Source organism: Chanodichthys erythropterus, chromosome 14 (assembly GCF_024489055.1).
Source record: "Chanodichthys erythropterus isolate Z2021 chromosome 14, ASM2448905v1, whole genome shotgun sequence".
Classification (NCBI taxonomy): domain Eukaryota; kingdom Metazoa; phylum Chordata; class Actinopteri; order Cypriniformes; family Xenocyprididae; genus Chanodichthys; species Chanodichthys erythropterus.
In genome coordinates, this window is record NC_090234.1 from 23,346,712 (window position 1) to 23,365,454 (window position 18,743).

The 18,743-nt window shown below is 38.1% G+C and overlaps 1 protein-coding gene across 2 annotated transcripts; it reads right to left on the reverse strand.

Annotated features, from left to right (window-relative positions):
- Window positions 1-275: 275 nt before the first annotated feature.
- osbpl11 (oxysterol binding protein-like 11) lies at window positions 276-18,698 on the reverse strand. Of its 2 annotated transcripts, XM_067409780.1 has the most exons (13): window positions 18,404-18,697; window positions 17,889-17,957; window positions 17,129-17,304; window positions 16,798-16,877; window positions 15,506-15,694; window positions 15,184-15,382; window positions 10,664-10,806; window positions 8,437-8,577; window positions 7,864-8,317; window positions 7,584-7,770; window positions 5,144-5,326; window positions 3,744-3,897; window positions 276-2,419 (listed from the first exon to the last, which is right to left on the reverse strand). In XM_067409780.1, the coding sequence occupies exons 1-13, from the start codon at window positions 18,481-18,483 to the stop codon at window positions 2,336-2,338; spliced, it is 2,139 nt and encodes a 712-aa protein (XP_067265881.1). In that variant the 5' UTR covers window positions 18,484-18,697; the 3' UTR covers window positions 276-2,335. The 2 variants fall into 2 exon arrangements, with proteins under 2 accessions (XP_067265881.1, XP_067265882.1); XM_067409781.1 differs by lacking the exons at window positions 276-2,419; window positions 3,744-3,897; window positions 5,144-5,326 and adding an exon at window positions 5,333-7,301 and having other exon boundaries at window positions 18,404-18,698.
- Window positions 18,699-18,743: the final 45 nt, after the last annotated feature.

The following is an 18,743-nucleotide window of genomic DNA, read 5'->3' on the forward strand; positions in this document are numbered from 1 at the left end:
ATTTATCACTTTATTTACAATATTAATCTACAACGGGCGTTCAGGCAACAATGCCTGTTCTCGCATCAACACAACACAAATGCGTCATGGTGCTCTCGTAAACACACGTTGGAGACTAATATTTTGTGGAGATTATATATTTTGTTGGAAATTATAATATTTTCATTTTTGGGTGAACTGAACCTTTAAAATTAGGTCATATACCTGCATAAATAACTATAAAAGAAAATCTGTTTAGCACGTCACACATTTCAACTACCCATTGTGAGATATTTGCCTCTCCTCTTGATACCACACGACACGGTCATCAAATCAAATGAAAAAAGTTCATTAATAGCTGAAATCATCCAATATATTAACCATTTTATTTTTTCAATCATACAGGGAGTGTATTTAAAACATCAGTGCGGTTGATGGCTCAGCAGAATGACTTGAGTGGAGAGCACAGCTGATGTACGAAAAACTTTGTGGGAATTCTGTGTTTTGCTGACAAGAAATTGACAGAAGATATATACAAAGGCTGTGGCTTCAGTCTTACTCTGTTTTAATGAGAAAGCTGACGGCTGTGAGGTGGATAGGGAGGAAGACTAACACAAATAAGGCACCACAAGTTTCTCAGCGCAACCAATGCCAGGGCTGAAGCAGAGATTATATGAGAGACGTAACACTTCAGCCAGCACCGTCACTGCAACTGTCCTCAGCTGGCAGATCAAACGATGAAGCGTTTAAACAAAAAATTTTGAACAACTTTGAAACCTCAAATTTCACATGGTTAAAACAAACAAACGAAAAAATTCTTACCATCATGATCAGCTAACTAAAACCTGAACCTTCTGCAAGGAACACATGCTATAAACACATCTGATTGCACTTAAAGGAAGAGTTTGCTCAAAAATAAAAATTCTGGCTTCATTTACTCACCCTCATGTCATTCCAAAACTTGTATTATTTTTTGATTTTCCATGAAATATAAAAGGAGTTGTCAGGAAGAATGTCCAAGCTTCTCTTTTCCATGCAGGCAAAGTTAGTTTTGACTTATACTGTACCTCTCAGATCCAAAAACACACTATACAAGTGCTCTATAAAACTTGTATACAACTATACAAGTTGTCCGAACCTAGTTCAGAGATCTTAGCAGGTCTTTCACTCTGACCAGCAGAAAAGTGCCCCCAAAAAAACCCCTCTAAAACCAGGCTGGTGTTTAGGCTGGTTTTAAGTTTGTTTGTTTTTTCAGCAGGGCCAACCAAAGTCTAAGCTGTTGAAGTTAACAGGGCAAATGATATTCAATGATACCAGTTAGCTTAAATTTCAGTCAGTTCCTCACACAAATCATCATATGACTTTAGAAGACTTGCTATATAGTGCTATCTACTTAGGTAAGAATATGAGGGGGAGCAATGTTGTTCCAAACCTGTATGACTTTTCTTCTGTGGAACACAAGTAGATATTTCGAAGCATGTTGTCGTTCATTGTATCAATTTTTTTAAAAATATATTTGTGTTCCACAAAAGAAAGACAGTCTTACACATTTTAAATGACATGAGGGTGAGTAAATGAAAATTTTGGGGTGAACTATCCCTTTATAATCTCTGAAGCCAACATAACTGTTCACTGAACATCCAGCAGAATCAGAAGAGCAGGCCTCTACCACAACACTTTGATCTGGCTCAGATTTTGTGTATAGCGCCTGCAAGCTTCATTTACCAGAGCTAGAATGAGAAAAAGACAGCATAATACGAAAGCCAAGCCAACGATTCCTCTCTCATCAAGACTCCAGCTGCGAAAAAGCAATAACAACATCTTCGCCAGTTATCGACACAGCTGTCCTTTTGAACTCAACTATGAGCTTGAATGAGCTTACTAATCCTGCACTTCATTTGATATATAAATCATGATAATTCCTATACGATTTTAAAAGATTCCGAAAAATTTGCCTGTACCGTGGTCAAATACAGTATACCACAGTCTGGTCAGATTAAGAAGTTCACCTCAAACACAATCCCACATTAAGAACCATCACACTGTACTCAGCCCTCGTTACATACGACACTTGTTAAGGCAACATCAACAAAGAATATCTGTGTGCAGATTTGGAGAAATCATTCACTGTGTAGTTCTACAAAAACCTTACCATCGAGGGATGCAAAATATAAACATCAGAGTGCAAACCTGCAAGTCCACAAAGCGTTACAAACACTCAAATTGAAGTTATGTTTCAGGAATCATACAAAGGAGAGTGTATGTCTTCATCTGTGAGAGAAGGAACACTGGACCAGAGGTTTACTACAGCAGGAGGCTGTACAGTGCCTGAACTCAGCTCGTAAAAGGTCAGAGGTCATGGATTTTGTGGAGGGGGAACTGGGGAAGAGCTATTGGTTGCCGTTTTCCACAGTGGTTGATAATACACCCAGCCTTCACCCTGGAAAGAGAGAGAAAAAAAAGAACTGAAGAACATAATACTTAAGATTATGCAAATATGGTGATTTTCCGCTGCATGGTATGGTTTGATACGGCTCAGTACAGGTAACGTTTTGGCACTTTTCCACTACATGGGACGGCTCGGTACGGAACGGTACGGCTCGCTTAAATAGTACCACCTCGGTTGAGGTTCCAAGCGTGCCGTATCGATACTAAATGTGACGTGTAAACACTGCAGATCACCGCTTGGTCAGAGAGAATCGTCACAACCAGCGTCATTGGATTTGAAACACGAGACACCAAACCTGCTAGATTTAAATAGTCTGTAGTAACATTTGTACCTGTGACTTTTTTAAACGACTTGCTATAAACGACCGTCGCACGCAACTTGAAAAAAGAAATGGCTGTATTGCGGTCAGTAGATGAGTTGCAGAGTCGTTAGTAGCCGAGGAGCAGATCCACGGCAGTAAAGGCTGCGCAACTATATCAGTCTATAATCCCACCCACTTTGAAGCGGTACTAAACTGCAGTGGAAAAGCAAGCCGAGCCATGCAAAACCGAGCCGTGTTGTTCCACGCAGTGGAAAAGCACCAATAGAGGGCTGCAGCAATGACATATTTTTGTATGCCAAACCGGAAGTTAGCATCACTGTGGTTCCCTCGACAAAAACGCAATAGGATTTTTCTATTGGCATTTGGATTATTGCAGAAAATAAGCTCTGTGACCAACAAAAGTGTATGATTCTTACAAGTGTTGTTCATCAAGTTAATCTTCACAAATAACACAGCTACTTTGAAGGCTAAATACAATTAGTAGGAGTAAAAACCTAAGGGTAGGCTACAAACCCACCACTAAGATTCCAACAACTCTTTATCTTTATTTAAAATCTACCAGATGGAAAACTTGAGACAGAAGAGTTGAGTATAAAAGCATGAGTATAAACACAAGGAGACTGTAAAAGCAGACTAGTGAAGAGATGAGTTGTCTTTTTTTATTGGAGAAATAGAGTACAGATAAGCTTAACAGAAATCAAATCAGAGGAGATGAGTTGTCTTGTTCATTGTGATGATGATTAATGACGTTTATAATTGAAGCAAAAATTATTAATAATGGTTCTTATTATAATCAATGTTGAAAACAGTTTTGTTGCTTAATATTTTTGTGGAAACCATTGTAAATTTTACTCAGGATTCTATGATTAATATAAAGTAAAAAAAAAAAAAAACAGCATTTATTTGAATTATTTTATGTAGAACTATTAACTATTTTATGTAGAAATTATTATACGATTAAAAAAAAAATACAAGATGCAGATGTGCTCTTACTTTGCGCTCAAAGTATTTGGTCCTCCATGCTGTCTGCGTCTCTAAACGATGCCTCTCTTCTTTCCTCTGCCTTTCCTCCAGGAAACGCTTGTGTTCCGTGGCTTTATCCATATCCCTTTCCTTCAGAGACTCTGTCACGTGTTGCCACAATCTCCTACAGGAGAAGAGGCACTGGTTAATGATAGAGCCCTTGCACCACATTAAACCTTTTTCAGTCTGAATCCACAAATAACAAGACATTATAAAATTAGGATTTTCACTAACAGGAATAGTTGATCCAAAAACAATTTTGCTTTATTAAAGGGGTCATCATACAATGGCACTGTTACAAGATGTAAAATAAGTCTCTTATGTCCCCAGAGTGTGTATGTGAAGTTTTAGCTCAAAATACCCCACAGATTTTTTATAGCATGTTAAATTTGTCACTTTTTGACGGTGAGCAAAAACGCTCCATTTTTGTGTGACCCTTTAAATGTAAATGAGCTGCTGCTCCCAAGAAGAGGGTGGAGTTTCAAGAGCTCCTGTTAGCAGCTCTGATTTTCTCACACAGACTCACTGAAACTGTTCAGCCTTTTATGTTCAAACTGGAGTCGGACAATGATGGAGAGACTCAAGAAGAAGTGACAACATGTACAATGCAACAGGATGTTTCTGAATGGTTAGCTGATGAATTTATGTAGCTGATGTGGAGTTAACTATCTTAAAGTCATTGATTAGCATATTCTCTCATGATAATCTATAAATCGCTTGTATGGGAACTGTTGTAAGATGCCGACAGAGCCAGAAAATATATGCTGCATGAAGATAGAACAGGTATAGTTTAGTTTAACTACGGTTAGACCTTGTCATCTTGGTTATAAGTTGTCATCTTGCTTTTATGACACGCTATTGCATTTGTGTTACGTACTGTATTGCAATAACATGGCCTCACCACTTTGTTGCGTGTTCTTGGGGCCAGGGTTTATGTAAATTTTACGGTTAGTGATGTCACCAACCCGGGAAGAAGCTTGTTGTAGTCCCTACCAGCCATTTGTTGTAGAAAATACTTTAAAAGAAAATATTTCCCTTTGCTTTGAACTTTGATCGTTATAACTTTGCAGATGTAGTTTATACTCAAACAGCAACATTACACACTAGTTAAAGTTAAAAAAGTGAAACCATAATCAACCACCCCTTTAACTATCATTCCAAAGCCATCTAACTTTCTTTTTCTCAGCCCTTAATAATATCATTTTTGAAACTATTCCTCTAAATTACTTGTTTTTATAATTAATCTTGTAGTTTAGTGTGCTGTTAAGTTTGCTATTTTAAAAATATATGACATCATATTGACATTAACACTGTTGAGTGGCTTGAATACAATAATAAACTTTTTGCATAAATCAATTAACTAATGTTACCTGGACTCGTAGGGTCCTTGCAGCTCATTGGGCCGTACTCTTTTCCTGGTAACGGGGAGCTTGGTAACGTCTACGACACGGGTCTCCCCACTGGTGTAGGTAAACTCCAGCGCACCGTTCCACTCGCCCTGCACGCGGCACACCACAGAGTTGGAGGGGTTGTGTTTGACCTCCGCGTTCACTCTGAGGAACAAAGCACAGGCTTCTGTTACAGTCCACTGGCTCGGCTTTCTGATTAAAGCACTCGTACCACAGAAACTAATTTCCTCAATAGTCCAAAAAGACCATTTACTGATACTAGGGCAGGAGTCTAGCCAATCTTTTTGTGAAAATATTTTTCCATTTATTTTTTACAAGGTCCATGATCATTTCTGTCTGATCTTTGCTAGATTGTTTTGTGTGAACCTGTCACAATGTGATAGAACAATGCACACTATATTGAACTGTTAGCAAAATATTATTTTCCTGCATATTCAATCAATGCCACTGCTAATACATAATTAATTTTACATGAGGTACAGAGATTATTACATAAATTTGAATCATGAAAGATATTTTGTTTTTGACATATACACACAATAAAAATCTGGATTTACAAACACCTATGTACAGTATATGTATATGTCAAAAACAAAACATGTTTTGAAATCTCTGTAACTCATAAAATTAACTAAATTAATCATGTATAAGCAGTGGCATTAACTGAATACAGATAGGAAAATAATATTTCACTAACAGGACCCCACAGCAACTTCACAACATGTTTACACCTGGTCACTTCATGCATTTCTCTGATTGGATAGCTATCAGACTGTGAAAAGACCAGGTGTAAATGCCCTCTGAAACGCTTTCGAGATGGATTTAAATCTGATTACTCAAACCACTTCAGGAGGTGGTTTGAGATGCATTCCAAACGAAATCCAGTTGAAACCACATACGTAAATTTTAGGCTACTCCTACCAAAATGCTGTAGGCTATATGACGTTATAGCCAGATATGATGGCGCTACTGCAACACGCATCGCTGCAGATGAGTAGCCGAGTATCAAGCCAACGTGCAAACTGCCACAAATAAAACTGAAAGTAAGTCGCAGACGCTCCAAACACAAACATCTTTATTAAAAGTAGTGAGACTAAATGATCTTACCAGTGCTGATGGCGCTCTCTCTCCTATTGCGGTCTTTGATCTTGAAAATAGCTGATGATAAATAAAATGCTGCTCATATCTGTTGCTTTACTTGACGTGAACTCCGTTAAATTTGCATATAGCGCGGGGATTGAAGATTTTTTTTTTTTTTTTTGCGGAGACACATTTATGTGGCCAAGTGTAAATGGAACCGTTTTAACAAATCAGATTGCTGTCCAATCAGTAAAACACATGTTACCAGGTGTAAACAGGCCCTATAAACACAGAAAAGTGCTGCATCTCATTTCATATGGCGTTTACATTGAAGTCTTAATGGCACAGCACCAAAAACAGCCAGTTTAATACTGGGGATCAAAGATATGGTGGAAAATTATCACAGATGGATAAAGTGTGCCCTACATTTTTCTTTTTGAATGTAGTGTTTCAGGTAACACTTTACAAAGAGGTTTCATTTGTTAACATTAGTTAACTACATTAGTTAATGAGAACTAACATCTCAACATCTCATCTCCACATTTACTAATACATTTTTAAGCTCAAATGTTGTATCTGTTAATGTATGTTAATGCACTGTGAACTAAAATGAAGATGAATATTTTATTAACTAACATTAACAAAGGGAAATACATGCTATAAGAATATAATGCTAATTGTTAGTTCATGTTAGTTAATTAACTAATGTTAACAAATGAGACCTTATTATACAGTGTTTTGCTCAGAACTTTGTCTGGACAATATACAATCTGGATATTTACACAACCGTTTATGCTCACCAAGGCTACATTTATTTGATTAAAAAAATACAGTAAAAAAACAGCAATATTGTAAAACATTGTTACAATTTAAAATAACTTTTTAAATATATTAAAAAAAAAAAAAATTTATTCCTCTGATGACAAAGCTGAATTTTCAGCAGCTTCTCCAGTCTTCATCTCATCCTTCAGAAACTCTAATATAAAACAGTTGTGTTGCTTTAGATTTTTGTGGAAACTTCTATACTTTTTTCTGGATTCTTTGATGAATAGAAAAAAAACAGCATTTATTTGAAATAGAAATCTTTTGTGACATTATAAATGTGTTTACCGTCACTTTTGATCAATGTAATGCATCCTTGCCGAATAAAAGCATCACATTTCTTAAAAGAAAAATAAAAAAAAACATTACCTACTGATTTTTTTGAAAGGTAGTGTAAACTAATTAACAGTTCATCAGGGCTGCTGTATAAATTTACATTGAAAACCCTATACTGAGATGGAAAATGGAGTTACGTAATGTGATCCAGTGTGATCCTGACCTGTGCAGCTTGCCCCCATAGAAAGGCTTTGTCTGGAAGGTGATGACTGCAGAGTAGCCCGTCTTGGTGCAGTTGACATTGACCTTTCCTCCCAGTTCCACCCAGGGCACAGTGAGGATAGAGCGGGCATAAGCAGACGGCAGACTAAAAGTGTATTCTTCACCATGCTCTAATAGGTGTAGATTACCTGCGAGCACAGGAAGTTAACATTCCTAATAAATCAACAATGGATCCATGGAAACGTTCATAGTAAACTAAGTGTGAGGCAGGCGAAACTCACCTTCTCCGATCATAGAGACGCCAATGGACATGCCCATGAACTTGCTTTTGGTCCACACGTGCGTGTTGACACACATCTGCCTCTCTTGGCATTCTGCATAGAAGCCCGAGACAGGGGGATGATGGGAAACCTGCTCAGCCACAAAGCGGACATTGTAGCAGTCTGACGTGCACGAGGTCCCCTCTTTCAGGACACCTGTCGGAGGTGTTGTCGCTTTGGGTACACTCCAAGAGCAGTGGAAGGTCTCTCCGATGATGGGGTTGTAGGGCTTCTTGGCAATGGCACCTTTGCGACCTTCATGGAAGGAAGTGAGGTAATACTCCACAAATCGGACCATGCGGTCCATCGGGCTGGAGCCATCGGTGATGGCCACGAAAAGGTCCGGATGGGACATGAAGTCTGCATACATTTCCAAGAGGGAGCGCTTCTCCAGTATAAAAGTAGGCAGGACCACCTATACGCCCATGTGAAACACTGTTATTTCACAATGAATTAAGTGTATAACAGAATTAATTTAAAATGGTACGATTGAAACCCTTATCTGAAGCCATTTATGAGATGGAGCTGATATACCCTGGTGAGGTCCATGCCTAGTTTCAGCTGAGAGAGGAGGTGCAGAATGACGCTGCGCTCCTCTTCGACAGCACCCAGATCCTCCTCCTCAACCGGAGAGGAATCGTCCACCTCCTGCGTGGCATCAATCTCCTCTTGCTCCTGAAACACACACACCAAACTCTATGATTACATCTACTCAACCAAGGCCAGAACTAGTTTTAAGAGCCCCCTCTACAGGGGTTTTTAATGGCTTCTATAACTTTGCCAGTGTTGGAAATCATTATTTTAAAATTGCAAGGTAATACCAAGTATTCCATGAACCTTTACTCTATGATATTCTGTAGCCAAGATATGGCTCGAGTCCATCCTTCAATGTAAGTTGATGACTCTGATTTATCTCCCATTTTACCATGAAATTCATAAATCTGATCATTAAAATAAGTAAAAGCACAACATGCTACCCAATTTGAGGCATCATTTGTGGGACAAGTTACATTTCGCTTGTTTAAATCCCAAACCCTAAGTATAAGGAACAGTAATATGTTCTGCTTGCCTCAGCAAATACCGCTAATGACACCTGCCAAAAACTGAAATCTATCTGCTATGTTGCTTAAAACAGTGGATGATGGTAGGGTACAGTTAAGTGAAGCAAAAAAATATGCAAGAAAATTCAGAAAAAAAACATTTAACATTTAACATTTAACACCGCAGACAAGTTTACTTAGGTTAATAGGGAGCCCTGTCTACAGTTTGATAATCGGGGAGGCTCGGGTGTTTGTTTACATCAAGGTAACTGAAGCAAAGGATTACTCTTGACACTCAGAGCCTTCTCCAAAACAATGTCAGTTGTTAGTAATTATCATCAGCATCTGCTATGAATATAATTGTGCACAATTGTGTTGCTGTGTTAACATACAAAGGCCTCAAAATATGTAAATATTTAAATACATGTGTGAATGTCAAAATGTATGAAGGCATTTTATATACATTCTAATGTATATAAATATACATTAATGCATTATATAACGAAATATCAAACCAAGTGTGATTTTTATTATAAGCAAAAATAGCACACTTTTAGAGCCTCACAATAGGTTTTAAAATGATAAAAAAAAAAATATACTGTTTAAAATGAAGACAAAGCATTCATGGTTATGAAACATTAGTGGAAAATATCCATAGATAAAGCTGGAGCATGCAATTCTCACAATGTTAAAACACTACCATTCAAAGGTTTTTGAAAGAAGTCTCTTATGCTCACCAAGGCTGCATTTATTTGATCAAAAATACAGTAAAAAATGTAATTCTGTGAAATATTATTACAGTTTTAAAAATAATATTTTTATATTTTATATATAAAAATATATTTTAATATGTAATTTATCCCTGTGATGGCAAAGCTGAATTTTCAGCATCATTACATACAGAAATCATTCTAATATGCTGATTTGATGCATTTATAATTAATGTTGAAAAAAGTTGTTGCTTAATATTTTTGTGGAAGCTTTTAAATTTTTCCCCCCCCAGGATTCTTTGATGAGCAAAGTTTTTACTGTCACTTTTGTATTTGATTTCTTCAGAAAAGTATAAACGGTGTGTCACTTCAGTGCTACCAAAACACTGCTGCTTGCTTAAGCATCCCGACCAACCCGAAATAACAACACTGGTTCAACCAATGGAGGTTAAGGCAGAAATATTTGTGGTCAAACAAGCTTTAAGTTGTTAAACTATACTAGTGATTACACTGCTACTGTAGGACACCTGTTGTTCGAAACGTAATTTAACCACAAAAAATAAATCAGAAATGACTTGAGTTCTGAGAAAAGCATAATTTGTTTGCGGATGCCACATGGTTTGATATTTTGTTATCTAACACAATGATATTCATACATAAGTGCAACTTCAGTGATAAATGCCTTTTTGAAATACAGAATATTTGACCAGACAATCCAAAACAGCCATTCTGAAATGTGTGTGTAATTAAAACAGATCCTCAGATGCTCAGAAATCAATTTTCCACACTTTATTTGGACAACCACTTTAGATTCCACACTTTTTAAACAATTAATTTCCACAACTATTTAAGTCAAGTGTGATTAATCAATAAGGATTTTCAAAGATTATTCTAAATCAGATTTGTTTGCTAATGAATCATTCAGACCCATTTGTAAAATGATTGACTGATAACAGCAAGAATGACAGAGCATAACAGTTAGCAAGAAAGTTTAGATAAAGCAAATCTTACCCCAGCAATATCACAGGAGTCCATTTCTAAAGGTTCTAGAACGGTTCCCACTGTTTTACCGTCATCTTTGGTGATGCTGGGTAGCGTCCCTCCATTCTTCAGGATGTCGGGGAGTTTTGGCTCCAGCCACTCAAGTGCAGGGCCTACAGGGCACACAAAACCTGGCTCAGGGGTGCTCATATCACCGGCCCACAAGCACAATGCCCACAAGCCAACAGCAGCCTCTTAACACCACAGGAATTCTGGGTGTTTAGCACTCTGACAACTGACACAGAGCTCTCTGTGGAAACCTGAGAACAGGGTCTCACCGTCTGCATGAGGCCCTGCCCATTGTTGATGTGTTTGCCTTTTGGCGTGGAGACTAATCTGGTGGTTTTTGCATTGTTCCAGTCATTAGGAAGTTCAGAAAGTTCACAAGGTACCTCACTACTTCAACAACAGTGGAAAAGCAGGTGATCCTAGAACTGTGGAATAATTACATATTGTTTCTCTCGAGTCAGAGAGTAATAAAATATGTATGCTTCATGACTGGGTTGCATTAAAGTCAAGCACAAAAGTCTTCAGTTTTGCAAAATAAATGTCCGTCCAAGGGCTTTTGGGTCCACAAACAAGCAAATCTGACAGGAGACATATGCATCCAAGAATTGACAACCGTATGGTAACACAATTTGGCAAGTCTGTCAACCGCCGCGCTTGAGTGACGCCAGCAGAGCTCTGGTTACCTGCAGAAGTCTATCAGTGGTGGATACAGTTCCTCATTAATTATAAAACAATATTCCACTCCCCGAGCAGGGCTCTAGGTCATAAATTCTACAGGCACAAACATGACCTGAGATTATTGGATTTGCGACCACAAACACTTGTGGTTTTTCTTTACTATGAAAATTATCTACCTTTTTTGCTTTTCAGCTATTGGTTATTTTGGTACACACCGACACTGTGATGTGAGCAGAGACGTGTGGCATTGTGTATTTTGATCTTATCGCATTGACCTGGATTACACATAAGGATCAGTGAGTCGCAGTGAATATGTGATTTAAGGTATTCAATAACTGTCTGATAGCAGATTTGGAGAATGAGAGCATTTGTGGTTCTCTAAAAGTCTCTACATTATTCATCTTTGGATTGCATTTCGATCAGCCAACTACAAAATCTACACTGGGAAAGCATTCAACAAAAAGGGAGGCTGTACTTGCTCCTTTTAACATAAATCATAACATGCCAAAAAGATGAATTTGAAAACATGACTAGTGATAGATTGTTATATCAGCCAGGGCTGCATTTCCCAAAAGCATCATAAGCCTGGCTTAGATTGCACAAATTATTGGTGCCAAAGATCTCTACGATCTACTTAGGCTTATAATACTTTTGGGCAACGTAGCCCGGGATAATTAATCAATTAATATTTGGCTCTTTTATTGTCTAATATCTGTGCCCGATTGGCCGATAAACAAAAGTGGGCAGAGGCAAAATCTACCAACAGTATTTACAAAACTTACACTGCATATTTTCTGTACAATTTTTATTTTTTATTATTAAATTGTACTATATCACATTATATTGGCCACTCTGCTCTCTAGATAGTAAGATTGGCCATTAAAAAAAGTGATTCTTAAAGTGAAAGTGATTCTCCCCTAAGTGAAAATGTCCAAATTGGGCCCAATTAGTCATTTTCTCTCCCCGGTGTCATGTGACTCGTTAGTGTTACAAGGTCTCAGGTGTGAATGGGGAGCAGGTGTGTTAAATGTGTTAAATTAAATTTGCCATTATCACTCCCTCTCTCTCATACTGGTCACTGGAAGTTCAACATGGCACCTCATGGCAAAGAACTCCCTGAGGATCTGAAAAAAAGAATTGTTGCTCTACATAAAGATGGCGTAGGCTATAAAAAGATTGCCAAGACCCTGAAACTGAGCTGCAGCACGGTGGTCAAGACCATACAGCGGTTTAACAGGACAGGCTCCATTCAGAACAGGCCTCGCCATGGTCGACCAAAGAAATTGAGTGCACATGCTCAGCATCATATCCAGAGGTATCCCAGTGTTTGGGAAATAGACGTATAAGTGCTGCCAGCATTGCTGCAGATGTTGAAGGGGTGGGGGGTCAGCCTGTCAGTGCTCAGACCATACGCCGCACACTGCATCAAGTTGGTCTGCATGGCTGTCGTCCCAGAAGGAAGTCTCTTCTAAAGATGATGCACAAGAAAGCCTGCAAACAGTTTGCTGAAGACAAGCAGACTAAGGACATGGATTACTGGAACCATGTCCTGTGGTCTGATGAGACCAAGATAAACCTATTTGGTTCAGATGGTGTCAAGCGTGTGTGGCAGCAACCAGGTGAGGAGTACAAAGACAAGTGTGTCTTGTCTACAGTCAAGCATGGTGGTAGGAGTGTCATGGTCTGGGGCTGCATGAGTGCTGCCGGCACTGGGGAGCTACAGTTCATTGAGGGAACCATGAATGAGCAGAGCATGATCCCCTTCCTTCGGAAACTGGGCCGCAGGGGCAATATTCCAACATGATAACGACCCCAAACACACCTCCAAGATGACCACTGCCTTGCTAAAGAAACTGAGGGTAAAGGTGATGGACTGGCCAAGCATGTCTCCAGACCTAAACCCTATTGAGCATCTGTGGGGCATCCTCAAACAGAAGGTGGAGGAGCACAAGGTCTCTAACATCCACCAGCTCTGTGATGTTGTCATGGAGGAGTGGAAGAGGACTCCAGTGGCAACCTGTGAAGCTCTGGTGAACTCCATGACCAAGAGGGTTAAGGCATTGCTGGAAAATAATAGTGGCCACACAAAATATTGACACTTTGGGCCCAATTTGGATATTTTCACTTAGAGGTATACTCACTTTTGTGGCCAGCGGTTTAGACATTAATGACTGTGTGTTGAGTTATTTTGAGGGGACAGCAAATTTAGACTGTTATACAAGCTGTACACTCACTCCTTTACATTGTAGCAAAGTGTCATTTCTTCAGTGTTGTCACATGAAAAGATATAATAAAATATTTACAGAAATGTGAGGGGTGTACTCACTTCTGTGAGATACTGTAAGTGTTACTGGTACAGCAAAAAAGAAGGAAAAAAAAGCCCATTTAATCTTAAGGGTCAGAAATAGGATGGAAAATGGTAATTTAAAGCTAAATTATGATTTTTTTATGAAACACTTGCTAACTTAACAAAACTATAATTTTTTTTTAATATAAAAGTAGGATATGCTGCCAATTTTGATATAATCTTGTCAAAAAAATCAGAGAGGAATACAAGAGACTCTTGCTGTATGACACATGTGAGCAGCACCAGTCAAGAAAAATTCCTGTGTGGGAAGCTGAGCTTATAAATAACCCTCTTACTGGAAGAGAAGTGCTTTCACTTAACATCTAAGCACTGCAGTAGCACAAAGTATATAGTAAAGTCAGGTCTAAGATTAGAAGAGCCTGACAGAGGCAAAAAGCCTGACAGAGCAAGATGTCAAGCATTATGAATCCATTATGAATTTTTTATAATAACTATTATCATTTTTCCCCTGCTGTCCATTCAATCATGGCTTAGTTTTGCCATTACCATTACATATGTGATGTGGAAGTCTAAACATATGTATGAAGTATGATGTGTAAACTGTTACTAAAGCTGGGCATTGACAAATTTTTATGATTTGATTCGATTTTGATTCACAAGCTTTCGATTTGATTCAATATCAATTAATTGAAGAAAAAAAAAAATCTCTCTCAACCAATGCTGCAAAGTACAAAGGGAACCCCAGATGATACATTACTATAATATTAAAGGTTAAAATTAACTGATTTGTAGTTGCTTACATTTAAATTGGCAATAACGAAGTTTTCATGATAATAACATTATTATAATAAACTTTTAATTACATAATTATGTTATTTTGTGTATTTTTAATATAAACATTTAAATTATGACTTTCAAAACAACATGACGTATTTATTCAAAAACACATTAAATATTCAAGGACAGGTTAAGGAAAAATACAATATGCAATATGCTATTATGTAGCAAAATGCTCCTCTATGCTCCTCTATTTTTCAAGCTGACTAACGAGTTTTGACATTTGATTACATGACACTGTTTACATTGCTTTATTGACGTCTTTCCCTGGTAGAAATACTCACCAAACGTTTACATAAGACATGATATGGATTTCGGTAAGTTTTACTGTATCATTTAACATAGCTTCGGTTGTTCATTTATGTTTATTTCGTTCTGTAACTAGTAGTAAAGCGGAAGACAGGATCAATTCACGTGCACTCCATGCTGCCACTTCACTTGAACTGAGGAGCTAGAGCGATCTGTCACGCCACATTATAGAGCGCCAAAATGGCATTAACTTTATTTTATTTATATTATTCTTAGGATTTAAGAATCGATATTGGTTCTTTGAAATGAGAATCGAATAAAATCGAGAAATCAATATTTTTAAGCCAGCCCTAGCTGTTACATTTAACACAAGGATTGACACACAGAAAATAAAATAAAAAAATCTCACCAACGAGAGGAATTTTCTGCCGAGCTACTTGTTGGAGCTGCAGGATATGCAAGCAGTCACTGAGACAGGTCATAGTGGCCAAAGAGGTGGCTTTCAGCAGCAGCAGGTCTTGATCCAAGGGAGAGGGACCTTGGGAGGAGGGTAGACCCTCAATACTCTGGATCAGGTCTCTGTGCTGGCCCTGCGCCTGGCTCATCATCTGGAGCAGAACAAAAACAATTGGTTAATGAACATCCTACACCTCAAAAAGTTCAGATCAGATGTTTTTAAAGTTACGAATTGACTGTGCAACTGGGGATCTAAAAACATCACTCATTCTCACCTCTCTGGCCTCCAGCAAGTGATCAGGCAGCAGCGATTTCCTACTGGAGTAAAGAGAGGAGCCGCGCTGCAGCTGGGACAGGCCCAACAAGGCGTTTGAGTTCTGGTTGATCCTGTGTTGAGATCCTGGAGAGCTGCCACTGCCCTGAGATGCCATGGAGAGACTGCGAGATTGAAGTGGTGGGTTTGTCTGTGGGATTATGGATAAGTGCTAAAAGGATTAGTTTACACAAAAATTAAAATTTTATCATCATTTACTTCATTTTGATCCAAATCTGTGTTTTTATTACTTCCATGGAACACTAAAGGAGAAATTTTACAAAATCACAGTCACATATAGTCAAATATGCAGCGCAAAATTATTATTGCCTAGCTCTTTATAAAAACTTGTATATGGAAGCAATGGTATGAGAGGCTGTGCTGTATCATGAATAAGTCACGGTTGAAGGGCCTTGTTATGCACAACATGAAGCAAAGTGCCTGCAACCCCTTCAGCTGTGACTTATGTGACAGCACTAGCCTCGAGTACCTTATTGCTTTTATAAAATGGTTACCGCACAATACAAATATTACAGCCAAAAATATGTAATCAATGCAACTTTCATGAAGAAAACTTTCACTAAAAGCCTTCCTTCCACCGGAAAAAATAGTCCATGTCCGTGAACAGCAACAGAAGTTACATTAATTACATTAGATGGCAGCAAAGACTGTCTTTATGAGTGTGTCAGTCAGTAGCGAAGACTTTTACATTGAAAAGACTGAATTGTTGTGAACACAGAACAAGACACAACTGTTTTGAATAGTGCTGTCAGTCACGGGAAAACCCCTTAACTGTTGAAAGGACAAGATAATACATTGGACACTTAAACAGATTTTTTTTATTATGAACAGGGCTGACCTGAGGGAAAATGCTAGATCTGAATGCAGGTAATAAACTCGCTCACTCGATCTCTTTCTCACAACACTCATCTACATAATACAGCAAGCTTCAATGAACAATATCAACTGAGAACAAACAGTTTATGTTGCTAAGAGTGGTTGCTAACGGTGTTGTGTAGTGATACTATATTCACATCATACCAGACTTGATGGCAGTTATGGTTGGTTTTTGGTTCTTGGAAGACAGTTAGGAGAATCCAGTTAGGATCGATTTCATCATGGGGAATAATTGATGACTGAATCTTAGATTTTTGCAGCATTGTAATTGAACAGATTGTCTGTCTGTTCCTGTAACTTAGTCACTGAGCTGTAGTTGTTTTAACAGTATAACAGGTGTCTGGTTGTAAGTCTCACCTTGCCCATCGCCTCCGTGTGGTGCTGCGCACAGATCTGCAGTCGGCTGACCCAGTGCTGACGCTCCTTTGCATCTGAGGCTGAAGTTACACAAACAGTTTTAAAAAGATTTTTAACATAAAATATTTTATTGGGATCATATTATTTCAGATCAGACCAGTGATACACGGGATAATTTTTACAAAAAGCTTGTGGTATGATTAAAAGAGCATCATCTATGTTTGTTTTGTTTATACTAAACCACACACTTCAAAAGGAAGTGAAACCATCTGAGATTTAAAAAAAAAAGAAGAAGAAAAAGAGAAAGAGTGAAAAGAGATCACGTGACAACCTCTGAGTTTGTATTGCTCTCCGCTGATGGCATTGACGGTGAAGGTGTGTGAATCTTCATCGCTGGGGGAAATCACTGCACCGGCTAGCGGCAGCGAGCCCCGGGGCTTCTGATTCCTGGACTGCTCATTAACAAAGTATTCCAGCAGCCCTGCCTCATTGTTGAGCACAAAATATCTACAGTGAGTGAAACATACCAGCTTTAGAGACAGAAGGTTGCGCCCTTGTTGATTAAACAGAAGAGGCTCTGAGCACAAAAGCAGGCCCACGTGGAATCAGTGTTATTTTAGTATCAGAGCCTATAGTTTTTTATTAATACCTATAATCAGTTTTCATCTTAATTTTAGTTATTTTGTTGTGTGTTTTTGTCTATATACTGTCTATATATGTTTTTATACTAAATGTTTTATTAATATTCTCTTCAGTTTTAGTTGTGATTATTTTAGTATATCTAGTTAAACTAAATGAAAATGAGAAATGTTTGCCTTGACAACAGACTAAAATAATTATTTAATGATAATTGAGTTTATATTTATTTTAAGTAACACTTTTTTTTTTTAATGGTTTTAGATTTATCTAACTATAATAACCCTGCATGAAATATGCACTCTCAGATCTCTACAAATGTCCACTGAATTGGCACACTTATATTATAAGGATTATTATTATATTTTACCTGCAGAATTCCCAAAAAGTTTCCCACTAAATCTGCACAGATTCCATTTGGGCTTGTTCATAAAAGACGGATACATCAGACTCACCGATACTGCCATCCAGTCACAAGATTGGTGTACTTCATCAAATACCCATCCACCTTTTCCATCAGATCACTTCAGTTAATAAAAAAAATTAATTATATTCAATGTTGTAAAAGCACTAGTGGTGTGTCAGATATTCAAACTATTACCAAAAGATCATATCACAAAATATCAACCATAAAGCTGAACATAGACCATTCACAGGATGTTCGAAGAGTAATATCCATATAACTATTCCAGATGATGGTCTATCGTCTATTATGAAAGTGACAGGAGACTGAGGCTGTAATTCTGCCTATCATCTCCTTTTGTGGTGCTTGTAAGAAAGCAAGTCATATGGAAGGAACGACATGGGTAAATGATAACAGAAATATATCAGTGTATCCACCTTACTCCGGAAATGGACTTTTACACATCTCCTCCTCACACAAAAGGTATTGCTTTTGCTATTTCATTTCGAGCAGTTTTTCTTATGTAAACACCTTTTGTTTCAAAAGGAGAATATGTATGTGAAGTACCTGTACTGCCATGATTTGGAGCCCGTCCTGCAGGAACTCTGTGAGCTGCCGTGATGCTCCAGGACGGCTTCAGACTGCATGATTGAATCTTTCCTAGGATTTACAACACAGCTAACCACTCAAACAAGGACCAACCAATTTCATATGGCGAAGCTCAAGTCAAAATGATTTGTTATGGCCGCTTTTTTAACCATCGCACTGGTTTAATGCTCTGAATTACAGAACCGCTGGCATGTTTATGTCTCGTGCAGCCATGACAGAGCGTGAAGTCATTCGCGACCCGCATCATGTGACAGGAGGTGGTCTAAAAAAAAAAAAATTAAACCGCACAAACGGAATT